The 13,785-nt window shown below is 45.8% G+C and overlaps 1 protein-coding gene across 4 annotated transcripts in view; it reads left to right on the forward strand.

Annotated features, from left to right (window-relative positions):
• The window catches only part of CNTRL (centriolin), an 85,023-nt gene that overhangs the window by 43,338 nt on the left and 27,900 nt on the right, over window positions 1-13,785 (forward strand). For all 4 annotated transcript variants that reach the window (XM_032418144.1, XM_032418145.1, XM_032418146.1 and 1 more), the window contains 10 exons: window positions 288-422; window positions 4,123-4,268; window positions 4,849-5,056; window positions 5,532-5,711; window positions 7,545-7,724; window positions 8,494-8,610; window positions 8,894-9,038; window positions 9,541-9,692; window positions 11,334-11,523; window positions 12,779-13,092. In XM_032418144.1, coding sequence (XP_032274035.1) covers window positions 288-422; window positions 4,123-4,268; window positions 4,849-5,056; window positions 5,532-5,711; window positions 7,545-7,724; window positions 8,494-8,610; window positions 8,894-9,038; window positions 9,541-9,692; window positions 11,334-11,523; window positions 12,779-13,092 — 1,767 coding nt within the window. The remainder of the gene's footprint in view (window positions 1-287; window positions 423-4,122; window positions 4,269-4,848; window positions 5,057-5,531; window positions 5,712-7,544; window positions 7,725-8,493; window positions 8,611-8,893; window positions 9,039-9,540; window positions 9,693-11,333; window positions 11,524-12,778; window positions 13,093-13,785) is intronic.

Here is a 13,785-nt window from a genome sequence, read left to right on the forward strand (position 1 = left end):
TTTTGAAGGTAGGTACTTGGGCCCACCCCTGAGGTTCTATTTGGTATATCTGAGCTGAGCTGAGCTGATTCTGATGTCTACTCTTTCTTAAGTATTAATGGTTGAAAGAGGCATGTGAAAAAGATTAACTTGGGCTTTGAAATTTGAACATATAAACATAAAACCGAGTTATTATAAAACCATAGCTGTCAAGGGATTGTGTGTGTATATAAATGTATTTATGCCTTTGTAGATTAAAAAAAGTGTTGCTATTTATGTTTTCATATTGTTGCTTCCCATGGCAATAGTTAGAACAATCGGCCCTTCAAGAGGAACTTGAGAAGGAAAAGCAAGCCCTCAAGAATGCGGTCAGAAAAGCCCAGCTCTCAGAAGGAAAGGACCAAGAAAATAGTGAGCTCCGCACACAGCTCAGACAGCTGCAGGTAGAGACATGTCTGTTCAGGATGTATTCTTACGTAGGACACCCTCAGTGTCTTCAGTCAGACCCTTAACCTGCTCCACCCTGTAGTAAGCAACTTGAATTATTAGAAAAGAAAGGTTCTGGTTGGGATGGTACCATAGCCTCTGCTCCCTTGTGAGCCCATCTCCAGAAGATTATTAACACGCACATCCTTTGTGTTGTTCTGGTGGCGTGAAGAGGTGGAGCCAGGGTCGGGAGTACACAGCAAGGACTGTGTAAACTCACAGGTGAAAGCAATACCTGACATTTCTCCGAGAAGCGGATTTGTCACCACACTGAGCTAAGAGGATCAGATTGATGCATTCTTCTTCCACTGAAATATCTTTGTAATTATCCAGGAATTTAACTAGAGTGGGTTGCAGAACTTCTTAACTGTAAACAATTTTCACAATCCCCTCCTCAGAAAGGGTGCTATTAAAAATGCAGTCATGGGGCGCCTGAGGGGCTTAGTCGGTTGAGCGTCCAACTCTTGGTTTCGGCTCAGGTCATGATCTCGGGGTCATGGGATTGAGCCCTGGGGTTATGGGATCAAGCTTCATGTCATGTCGGGCTCCCCGCTTAGTGGGAAGTCTGCTTCGCCTCTCCCTCTGCCCCCTCCTCTGCTTGTGCGTGCGTGCACGTGCATGCTCTCTCTCTCTCTCTCAAATAAAATAACTAAGTCTTAAAAAAAAAAAATGCGGTCATTTTACATTGGGGGAATTTGCTTTGGCAGAGTATTTTTACTGCCACTGTCACAATAATCTGCCTAACAAACTGCCAGAGAAGCAGGTGGACAGGATTTTCCAGATAATTAAACTCTCAGAGAGCACAGATGTCTGAACAAACAGGTACCTGGATCAACACTCAGGTCTCAGTCTGTGAGGCCAAGACTGAGGTGGCATGTGTTACACTTCACCAGAAATAAAGGGGCAGAGTGGCCGTGGTTTTAGGGAAGGCTTCCATGCGGGGGGTTGTAGTAAGACTAATAAGCTCACCCAAATTCTCTCTCTTCTTCCAATGCCTTGAATATTTTTTCCTCAAAGTTTAAGGAAATGTAATAACCTAGAATTTAATTTTTGATGCTATCAGCTTAATTTCTGAAGCAAGTATCATGAAAGATGTACACATTTTCCATTCTTGTTTGACTTGTGTGTCAGGTGTTCAATAGATTACTATTTTTTACTTTTACTATGGAAATTTTCAAATAATCACAAAAACAGAATAGTCTTAGGTCCTTTTGTTTACCCTGCTTAAACAGTCAGCATTCTGCCATTCTAGGTTCAGTCAGTCCACGTGTTTGTTTTGCTGGAATACTTCAAAAGAAAATCTCATACATCTTTATTTCACCCATAAATACTTCAGTATACATCTCTTAAAGAAAGAGACTAAAATGTCTTCTTCTGGGGCCTTCTCCTCCAAGTTAGAAACTGAAGTCAGCTTTCCAGAATGCTTAGCCCATGCTGTGAGACTACCTTACTTGGAACTAGGTCCTTGGCCTAATAACCTCCTGATACAGAGTTCAGGTTAAACTCACTCTGCATTTGTCTTTGTCAGAAAATCACTTAGCTGTAATGAACCAAAACCTACTAACACGAGCTCCAGAAGGGAGCCAGAGCTGCTGTGTCAGTCAGTCTTTCAGGAGCTGCAGGGCTCTCTCATTTCTCCTTCTCTGTCTCTGTGGGCGTTGTATTTGCCCACCGTGGACTCCAGCCCTGAGCTGACATACCTTTACAAGGCCTGCTCTTATGGACTTGATGTCCTGGATCTTGGTCCAAACTTTGGAGAGAGTGAGAACTTGTTTTCTGGCTAGTCAGCGGATTGCCTGGCCTTGGGTCAGGTCACCTGTGGCCAGGTTTAGACAGTGGTACAAATCTGGGCACCTCAGGGCAGTGGGCAGGACAGTTTACAGATAACAGGCTCCGGATGGGACCGGCAGTTAACATGTTCATTGCAATTCTGAATTCTCCATTTTAGTTAAGAGTATTTCACTGAGTTTGAAGGTTAAATTAATCACTCAGGTGGAATATAGGTATTCAGGTGAATACAGTCAGCACCTTAGGATGCAGAACTATTTTTCTTTACAATTTAAGGTGATTTTAGCAGTTTCTTTTTACTTGAAAGAGGCATTGTCTGAATTTAATTCTTGGGATATTGTGTTTGTTAATAATAAAAATATGCTGGCATGTAACAAATACTCCCACAGAGAATTATAAGCTATTAGAGAAGTTTCAGTATTAGAGGTTTCATTTTTAGTTGCTTGGCAGACAGAGTCTCATGGCAAAGTGTTTTTTGGTTTTTTTTTTTAACTTTGAATTACGGACATTTCAAACACATACAAAAGTAGAATACGGAAATGAATCCTCATGTCTTCACCAGTTATTAGTGCGTGGCCAGCCTTACCTCATCTGTCATGCCTGCCATAACACACCCCTCACACCTGTTCACACACTGAATTATTGTGAAATAAATCAAAATCTTGGGGTGCCTGAATGGCTCGGGTCATGATCCTGGGGTCCTGGGATTGAGCCCTGCTTTGCATCGGGCTCCCTGCCCAGCAGGGAGTCTGTTTCTCCTTCTCCCTCTGCCCCTCCCCCCCACTCATGCTCTCTCTCTCTCTCTCTCTCTCTCTCTCTCTCTCTAATAAATAAATAAAATCTGAAAATCTTATTTTATCTGTAAATACTATACAAAGGCTTTTTTAAAAAGCATGAATAGATACCACTTTATATCTTAAAATTATAGTAATTCCCTAATACCAAATGCCTTATCATATGCAGATTTTCAAGTTATCTCATACAGTTTGGTTTTGTTTCGTTTCAGAGAGAGAGAGAGAGGTGGTGGGGGAGAGGGAGAGAGAGAATCTTAAGCAGGTTCCACACTCAGTGTGGAGTCCAGTGCGGGACCCAATCCCATGACCCATACCTCTCACAGTTTTGACAAGTGTTGGTTGGAATCAGGATCCAAATAAAGTGCACACATTGCATTTTGTTGACTTGATTCTTAAGTCTGTTCTAATCTATAGGCTTCTTCCTTCTTTCCCCCTTTGTAGTATTTTAGAGAAAACCAGGTCTTTGTCCTGTATAGTTTCCTGTATTCTAGATTTTGCTGGTTGCATCTTTTCTGGTATTGATTAATATGTTCTTATGTTGCATATGGAGGCTTATTCAGATTCAAGTTAGTTACTTCTCAGCAAGAAGACGTTCACAGGTAGTGTTCATAGGTACTTATTTTTGTATCACATCAGGAAATACTGTAATGCCTGGTTCTGTCTTTTGTGACTTTAGATTGATCAGTAGATTCAGATATTTGTCAGCCCAAATAGAAAGCATTTTTTTTATTGTATTTATTTTTTAATTTATTTTATTTGTCAGAGAGAGAGAGCGAGCACAAGCAGGGGGAGCGGCAGGCAGAGGGAGAAGGAAGCAGAGGGAGAAGCAGACTCCCCGCAGAGCAGGGAGCCCGATATGGGACTCAATCCCAGGACCCTAGGATCATGACCTGAGCCGAAGGCAGACGCTTAACGACTGAGCCCCCCAGGCCCTAGAAAGCATTTTTAAAGAACTGGTAAAGGAAGTTGAATAGAACTATCATATGACAAGTACTGTAGTCTGTGTATGGGTATGTGTGTGTATTTTAAATTTGTTTTGGTAACTTTTACCTCCCCATTTCACCACCATCCATAGGATGACAATGACCTATTAAAACAGCAACTTAAAGACTTCCAGAGTCACCTTAACCATGTGGTTGAGGGTTTGATTCGTCCAGAAGAAGTGGCAGCTCGTGTGGATGAGCTAAGGAAAAAACTGAAGTCAGGAGCTGGGGAAATGAGGTAATGAAAAATCAGGACCTCCAGGTATTGAGGTTGCTGAGTTATGAAAATAAGGTGCGTATAGACTCACCTTCCCAAGTTCTGTTAATGGCTGATTTCTTTTGTAAGCGTTCCTGTGTCATATTTTCCGTGATTGAGACACAAGGTTGCTTCATTCAAACTGCCTATCACTGATTTTTTTACATTTAAATCTTTCATACTTTTTGGTATTATTTAATTTAAAAAGCAGAAGTTTTAAGAGTAACTCTTCTTGAAAATTCCTTGCATATGGTCAGGAAGTAGAGCCATATTATGCATTTTAAATAGAAAATAAATATCAAAACCAAGGCTGATTTAAATATATGAAATGGACATTTATTCTTTGAGCAAACATCGTTAGCCTGCTAGGAGCCTGTGTTTCCAGAGTGACAGCAGTCACTGGATCAAACAGTGACTTGCACTTCAGGGGTGCTGAGTTGTCGAGTACGGGTCCCGTCCAGGCAGCTCTCTCTGCTCCCGCACTGCTACCAGCATGTTTGCGCCACATCCGGCCTGAGACCTGAACGGTCACCGTTATGCCATCTTCTCTCCCCCTCACCAGAATCCATACTTCTTCGGATGTCTTAGGGAAAAGTCTTGCTGATTTGCAGAAACAATTCAGTGAAATCCTTGCACGCTCCCAGTGGGAGAGAGAGGAAGCACAAGTGAGAGAGAGAAAGCTCCAGGAAGAAATGGCCCTGCAGCAAGAGAAACTGGCGAGCGGACAAGCAGAGTTCAGGCACGCCTGCGAGAGGGCCCTGGAAGCGCGGGTAAGGAAAGGGCGAGAGGCAGCTGGGGGGGCGTTTGGCCAATACTCCTGTTTTTCAACAAATTGCAGTGCTTCCTTCTCATGTAAATCCAGACACTTACTGTTCTTTTCACTCTTCACGAGTCAGACTGCCTGTGACTGAAATTCAACCGTGAATATGGTTACTGATGTCAGTCAGGCTTCTTTGGGGCTCTGTTTTCCTTGTTTTGGAAGCAAGTGGGCATGCAGGTAAACAATACTACATTGCTGGGGTGTAGTGTCGTGCCAGAATCTGATTTTTTGGATGCAGTTCTTTTAATGATGATGCAAACATTAAAATCCTAGATTTTAGATCCTAGAGAACATTCAAGGTAAAACCATGCCCTGTAACTCATTAGTACCAAATTTCATTACCTTCTTTAGTAAAATGAAATGTGATTCCCTAAAAAGTTTTTATTTTGCCTAAAAATCCTCTTCGAAACTTGATTTCCTCACAGATTAGTTTTGATAAGAGGCAGCATGAAGCGAGAATCCAGCAGTTGGAGAATGAAATTCACTATTTGCAAGAAAATCTAAAAAGTATGGAGGAAATCCAAGGCCTTACAGATCTCCAACTTCAGGAAGCTGATGAAGAGAAGGAGAGAATTCTGGCCCAACTCCGGGAGTTAGAGAAAAAGGTGGGGAAGACTCGGAAAGCGTGACACCTGTGTCCTCACACCTGGGTCCTGCCCCCCGGGAGCAGGCCCTCAGTGCGGAGTCTGATCCACAGTCGCCTGTGGCAGCGTCGCTGGTCCAGAGGTGGACTGGACCCAGGGGAGGCCGGGATGCATGTGGTCGAATCAAGGTCCTGAGACAGGTGCCACGTAGATGAAAACGAGAGAAATGGCGTGCGAGGAGGGACCTTAGAGCTTCAGTGCTGATGGCCTCCTCAGAAACCCCTTGCCCAGTTGGACACATCCATGGGCAATTACTGTTTAACTCCTCATCTTCCTTTCTAACATGCCGGCCTCTCTCCTTGCTTCTCCATCCCACCTCAACCGTCTCCTCCCATCCTCACATCCTCAACCTTGTGCAGCTCAGAAATGGCGCCCACCACCTCGGAAATCCTGAGCTAAGCAGCCCGCGCTTATCATGACGCTGTCCACTGCACCCCACGCTGACAAGTTTTCAACCTCACTGACAACTCCAGGGCATGAATCCCACCTTTTCTGTCTGTTAGGGTTTCCTGTCTACCTTCCTCATCATCGCCCGACCTAAATTCCATGGTCCCCTTGATACCCATTTTTGCAAATGTCCTCAAGTCCCTTGTCCTTTTCTCCTGTCTCACTTGCCCGACAGAACTGCAGCTGTATGCTTTGGGCTGATACCCATCCTGAGTATTCCTGCAGAAAAATATCACCCACCCAGGCACAGTGGTATCGTTACAATCTCTTGGTCCTCAACCTCAGATGGGCAGCATCCCCCTTCTGTCTGATCAGTTCACTCTCCCGTGCTCCACTGTTTCATACCTTGTCACTCCGCACACGTGCCTTCTCCCTTCACCCAGCCTCAGTGAATGACTTGCTTCAGACTTGACCGAGAACCTTTCAGTTCCCAAGTCCTGTCATGTCCGCCCCCAAAATATATCTGGAATATAGTTCCTTTTTTCTTCTCTGATGCCACCACCCCCATCCAGCCATCATCTCCCTTCTGAACCACTGGTGTGGCCACCTGACAGATGACCCCGCTTCCCGGAGCCGCCACCACGCTCTTTCAAAAACAGGCATTGACTCCTGTTAGTCCCAACCCCCACCCCATCCCCAGCCACTTCCCCCTCTCCAGGAACTTCTGTTGTTTTTATGAAAAAGACCTACTAAATTCTTAAGCCAATGAGGCCCGGCATGATTTGCCTCCCTCCTGTTCTCACCAGGCTCCTTCTTTCAGTTCCTCAAAAATGCCAAGTTCTCCTGGCTTTCCCACATGCCATTCCCTCTCCTGGACCATGTTCCTCCATCCTTCTCTCTGACTGCCCCCTCCCCACCAATCTCCATCTCTCCTGCTGTTCTCTCAAATAGTACCCTGTTCTGTCCCTTGATAGCTACTAACCGCCATTTTGAGTATGTGTCTGAGTGTTTGTTTATTATCTGTCTCTCATAAGCTCCTGAAGGCAATAGCCCAGTCTGCTTTATTTACCACCATATCCCAGCGCCTGACTCAGCAGTCACAAGGGGCTGGTCCATCACTTGGTGATGGTGCCAGGAAATGGTTTTCCAATGAATGAATGAATCTGTGATCGCAAAGGTTCTTGACTAAGAAGACTGATTTCATTCTAAGTTTACCATACAATTTTGAGTTGATTTTATTTATTCATTCACTCAGTGAATATTTATGGAGCACCTACTTTGAACCAGGTATTATTCTAGGTACGGGCTGGGTAGCAGTGAACAGAGTCCCTGCCCTCATGGAGCTTGTGTCTTAATTAATTGCTGCCAAGTGATTCATCTGTTCAATTAATGTTTCTTTTATTTTAGAAGAAAGTTGAAGATGCCAAGTCTCAGGAACAATTTCTTGGTTTAGACAGAGAATTGAAGAAACTAAAGAAAGCCGTGGTCGCCTCTGATAAGCTAGCCACGGCTGAGCTCACCGTTGCCAAAGACCAGCTCAAGTCCCTTCATGGAACTGTGATGAAAATTAACCAGGAGCGAGCAGAGGTGAGTCCACGTGTCTAGAACAAGCTTCCACCGGCCCTGCTGCCCCAAAACATAGCCACTTGTTTATTGCTTTTATTATTATTTTGTTATAGACTTTGGTTGTCTTAGAAACCACTGTAAAGTTGCTGTCTCCCTTCAGACCTAAGGACTGTATTTCTCCTGTCACAGCCCTGCCGTGGGTCCTGCCCCCTCCTGGGCCCTGACAGGAACCATCAAATGAAACATACTGTCCCCGCCTCAAAGTGTAGCGCTTTGCCTAGGGAGATGGCTGTGCATACACACCTGAACCAGGGTTTTAAAAGCTGGCCATCTCATCCTTCCAAACCCCAGACTTTTCATCTTGTGCAGTCAGATAACACGTGACCTCTCGGGCTGTTCTGCCTTCTGACTGAAATGCTGTTTGTAACGGTTTGAAAGGGGGCAGATGCTCATGAGATTAAGACAATAGATCATAGGAGAGACAATCTAATGATGAGAGTCCAGAGAGACACTAGTCGTGGAAGACCGGAGAATAGTGAAGAAAAAGTTCGCTCTGGTTCTTTCTGATGCAGCCCCCTGCCTACCTGGCCCCATGCAGGGGTGGAGCCAGGCTGCCAAGTAATGGGAACAGCACAGGACAGGGTGGGACCTGGCGCCGCACACGCACACACGCACTCACGCACGCGAGGCTGGCGATCGGACGAACACAGAGGAGTCTGAGAGGAAGAGAGAAATGCAGGAGACAGCGAATGATGGCAGTGCTGCCTCTCCCCTACCTCTGTCCCAGTAGGAGCTGCAGGAGACGCAGAGGTTCAGCAGAAAGGCAGCACAAGCGGCCAGGGATCTGACCCGAGCAGAAGCGGAGATTGAACTCCTGCAGAACCTTCTCAGAGATAAAGAGGAGCAGGTCAGTGCTGGGGTCTCCTCCTTATTGGGCCTGTATCAGTTGCTCAAAGACAAAGTAGTGGAAGTGGCCACTCAGAGAATTTGGAAGTGTAATCAGTGGTTCGTCAGCACTTGGTCCCCTACTGCGTGCCGGGCGGAGTGCGATTGCAGTACAAGGAGTGACGCGGCATCCTCATGAGTAAAACATGGGTAAAAGTTCTAGAAGTACTAAATCAAGCTGCAAGGATAAGTGCACCTGGGAAAGAGTATTCGTGGGCAACTTTGTGTATGTGATTTTTTAATAGTTTCAAAATGAGATGGAGAAAGTAGATGTTGGCACTGGAGGAGTGAACTCACAGGTGCTGGAGATGGAGAAACTAAATGAGACAATGGAGAGACAAAGGACAGAGATCGCAAGGCTGCGGAATTTACTGGACCTCACCGGGGCTGGTGAAGTATTGGGCTTTGATTTGGGTAGTAGTTTTAAAAACAGTTGTTCTAAAATCAAATCATGTGAAAAAAAGATCATCCTGTTTGTTTTTCACTGTAGCAAATTTATTTAACTGTGATAGATCAATTCCATGCTTGATTTACAGAGCTGTGATAATTAGCTTAATGAATAAAAACAAAGAATTTAAAAAACATTTTATGTAAGTGAAGTATTAAGGAACTTGGTTACAATGAGACAAGAGATTTTTGAATTTTCAAAAGGAATAATGTTTACAAATCTGTTCTCTTTCCCTGGCTCACTTTATAAATGAACAACAGAGGGGTATGTCTATCCTCTTTAAGTGTTAGCAAAAACTTGTTACCACGGGACAGGCTGAATGAAAAGTCAGCTTTGAGGAGCTGATCAAAGTCATTGGCTGCCGTGGCATCACTTGGGTACGTTGAGAGAGGAGGGAAGTAGAGGATTTCATGCCAAATTTCACAGAATGGCTTTCTTTTGCAGATGTTAACAAAGGAAGCTTTGAAAATGTTTTGGAAGAAATTGCTGAACTTCGACGTGAAGTTTCTCATCAGAATGATTACATCAGCAGCATGACCGATCCTTTCAAAAGACGAGGCTATTGGTACTTTATGCCACCACCGACCTCATCAAAAGTAGGAAGTCTGTGATGCTGGGAGTGTATACTGAATTTTCTTGAAGGAAATGTGACAGTGTTCTCGTCTCCCAGTTTGTGAAGAAGGTCTCAAGAACAATATGTCTAGGCTAAGCCATGCATTGAGGTTCTTAAGTGTTTGTAATATTTGAGATGAAAATAGGGCCTTCCTGGGAATATTGCCGTTGCCCATTCATGCTCAGGTGGTATGTTGTGGGTCCGTGAAAGAAGATTCTGCAAGGGGATAAGGTGACGAGCCCAGAGGGCCTGTTGGAAATGGGTAGAAAATTGTGCAGAGGCTGACAGAAAACTGGGCACCTGGATTTCATTTGATTTTAGCCAACATTTCATTCTGTGTTCACTGAAATCTAGGTCAGGTGCTAGGTGGGATGGGGTGCCATGAGGAATGAATGATGTCAAAGAGTTCATGCGCTGGTCGGGAGACCCGTACACCAGTGTAATTACAACAGTGGCATGCACGTGACAACAGACTTGACCTGTGTGCTCTGTTGTAGAGAAGTGTTAGGGCTTCCTCGCATGGGGAAGTTCAGGAAAGAAGGCTTCACACACAGTCATGAAGTCAGCACTTAGCCTTCAAGGGGTGGGCTTTTAGGAGGGAGGAAATGTGTGGAAGGGGAGAGTTGGTTTAGCTGTGGTGAGTAGCCTTGTGGGGTTGGACGGTTGGATGGGAACAGTGAAAGGTAAGGCTGGGAAAGTAGATGGGGCTCATGCTTTTGAAAAGGGCCTCAAAATCTCTTGCACTGACTCGGGGAGGCCTTGAGGAGTGCGGCTGTGTAATGTGATGAGAGCCATAGTTTAGGAGGAGTAATCGGGCTGAGTGTGGGGGCCTGGCTTGCGGGGGGTGAACCTGGGGCGGGGGCGGGGGGGCGCTGTGTGAACTCATTCCATGAGGGACAGAAGCCAGAGCTAGAGCAGTGGAGCTGGGGGAGAGATGGCACCGAGGGATGTCCAGGAGACACAATGGTCATGGCTTGGGGCTGGAGGGTGGGAAGTGAGGAGAGGACCGTAAGCGGCCCGCATCCGGAGCAGGGGGGCTGGGTGACCTCCTGCTAGAATCAGCAGACAGGCAACAGTCAGGGAGAAGCGGCTGACACACGGGCATCCCAGGGCTGTGTAGACTTAACCAGAATCCAGACAGCCTTGACATCCAGGGCTGAAGGTGGAAGCTGTGTAGGTTAGATGTAACATTGTAAGGCTGAGCTGGGCGAGGGTTTGGGAAGTAGACCTATTTATGACTGGGAAGGAGGGAGGGTAGCAGAGTAGAGCTTCCCAGCCACACCAGGTTCCCAAGACAGCAAGAGACTAATATCCCATATGGCCTTGAAAATTCATTGGTTTCCCTGGCCTTCATTGGTGGGCCATCAAGGAGAAGGCAAAAGGGGAGAAGCCACCAGGAAAGATGAGCACTGGAGAAGAGAGGCCGACACTCAGCCCATTTACCTGACTTGACTGTGTAATCATGTCTCACTTCTTTCTGAAAAATGAGAATTAGAATCTATGAAAAGAAACCAGTTCTTTCTCAACTTTGCTACATCTCAACGATTGTTCTAGACTTTGGCATTTCTCCAACTCAGTCTTTTCATTTCTAGTAAATAGTGGGCTCTTCTATCATTTATTTTAGGTTTCTAGCCACAGCTCCCAGGCCACCAAGGACTCTGGCGTCGGCCTAAAGTACACAGCCTCAACTCCTGTTAGAAAACCACATCATGGACAGCAGGATGGAAAGGAGGACAGTGGTCCTCCACCTGTCTCGGGATACTGGGTGTATTCTCCCATCAGAAGTGGGTTACATAAATCGTTTTCAAATAGAGGTAAGTTAAATCACAGAAGGGAAGTTGCATTTCTCTTTTATTGGTTCCCTGAAATCCATAAGACACAATCCAGCCTCCTTAGCTTGTTCTGCAAGGCCCTCTGTGCTGCGGCCTTGGCCAGTGACCTCTTGTCTCCCCTCCCATTACTGTCCCACAGTCAGCCATCCCAGCTGCCTAAGATAACCCAAAGCATGCCATGTTCCTCTAACCTCCCTGTTTTAAACCCTTTGTTTAGAATGTCCTTCTTCCTTCCTCTCCTAAATCCATTCCTGTTGAACCTTCAACAAGACCCAGGCCCTCAAACAGCACTCCTTTATGGAGCCTTCCTCCACCCTGCCTCACCCAGGCTGACTGAGCGGCTTCGTCACCTGCGCTCCTGGAGCATGGCAGGTGCTTACCTCCTTGTGGCATGGCATTGACTAGCTCGACTAAAATGAAGTGGTTTTTTTAAACAGAGAGAGAGACAGCGAGAGAGGGAACACAAGCAGGGGGAGTGGGAGAGGGAGAAGCAGGCTTCCCGCCGAGCAGGGAGCCCGATGTGGGGCTCGATGCCAGGACCCCAGGATCATGACCCGAGCCGAAGGCAGACGCTTAATGACTGAGCCACCCAGGCGCCCGTAAAATGAAGTGTTATAGGTCCATCTTCTAAAGCTCCGAGAGGAAGAGTCAGACTTGGGAGTTAATCATAGCTCTTGCAGTAGGTAGCTGCGTGATCCTAGGCAAATTATGTAGCTCCTCTGAGACTGTTGAGTGTAAAGTAGGAATACCCCCTTTGGAGAGTGTGTTCGTTCAGGAGCTATTTACTGAGTGCCTGCTGTGTGCTAGGCTGTCATCAGTGAGAAATGTAGATCCTGCTGGTCAGGGAGATAAGCAGGAAGGCCAGCAGCTTAGAGAGCCGTGCGCCGTGATCGTGGTCAGTGCTGAGGGCTGTGGGTCTCACTGCTCCTGTCTGCATCTCTGTTGGTCTCTTCTCTAGCCTGAAGCAGGCACCCAAGTGGTTGCTGAATAAATGAATGAAGACCAAAAAAAAAAAAAAAAAAAAGGCAAATCAACAGATAGGCGTAAGAAAAACTCAAGTATCAGCCACCGAAAATATATGAATCCCTGTTTTGATCAGCTTTTCAAAACTGCTTTTGACCTTTTTGGCGAAATTTCATTCTCACGTCTTGCGATTTGGGTCTAAGTGCTACCGTTCTGTATAAATTTGTTTACCTAATAAGCCATGGGGGTAAAACACTCTTCTGTTTCTTTCAAGATGCAGACAGCGGAGGAGATAGCCAGGAAGAGAGCCAGCTAGATGACCAAGAGGTCCAGCCATTTGTACCTCCCCCCGGATACATGATCTACACTGTGTTTCCCGATGGTTCTCCTGTACCCCAGGGCATGGCCCTGTATGCACCCCCTCCTCCCTTGCCCAACAATAGCCAGCCTCTCAACCCTGGCGCTGTTGTTTATGGCCCACCTCCTGTTGGGGCTCCCATCGTGTATGGTCCTCCACCTGCCAGCTTGTCTGTACCCCTCATCCCCGTGGGGGTGCTGCATTGCAACGTCCCAGAACACCATAACTTGGTAAGTGGAAAGACGTAAGACTCCCTGGGGTCTTACTGCGTCCCACGCTGCGTCCACGGGAGACTGAATAAGGGTATATATGTAATGATTCGACCTATTTATGAACGGATTATGTCCCAAGTGTGTTTATAAGGTTGGTGTTTAGAGTGGAGTAAGCATTCTTTTATTAAAATACTCTTCTGGACAAGAGTTAGGATACCAGGCCAGTCTGCAAACTTTGTTTAACCATCTTCTAACAAAAATGCTTTCAGTCTAGAAATTAACTATTTTTGGAGAGCCTATTGTGTATTTTTCTGTTGACAAGTACTGATGTGTACATATAGGTGTATTCGCATAGTAGTTCCTGTACTTGTGCCCACATGTATCCATGTGTGTACACGCATACACATGTATGCGCTCGTGTATTCACATATATGAGCAGCAGGGTTGTGGTGGGGATTATCTCTGGGTGGTGAGATAGGTGATTATTTTTTTCTTTTCATAATTCGTACACAGATTTCATATTCTGTTTTTCCCTCTTAACATTACAGGCATTTCCCCATGGTTGTACAAATGTTTTTAAGTAGTATTTTAATGACTTTAAGTAGTATTTTAACTCCCCTCCGCTGTGCCCAGAGGAGGGAGACACCTGTGTCTGTCTCTTCTGCTCCTTGCTGGCCTCTGGAAGTAGAGATGATCCCTACGAGGTGTTGG

Source organism: Phoca vitulina, unplaced genomic scaffold, assembly GCF_004348235.1.
Source record: "Phoca vitulina isolate PV1807 unplaced genomic scaffold, GSC_HSeal_1.0 scaffold21, whole genome shotgun sequence".
Taxonomy (NCBI): Eukaryota; Metazoa; Chordata; class Mammalia; order Carnivora; family Phocidae; genus Phoca; species Phoca vitulina.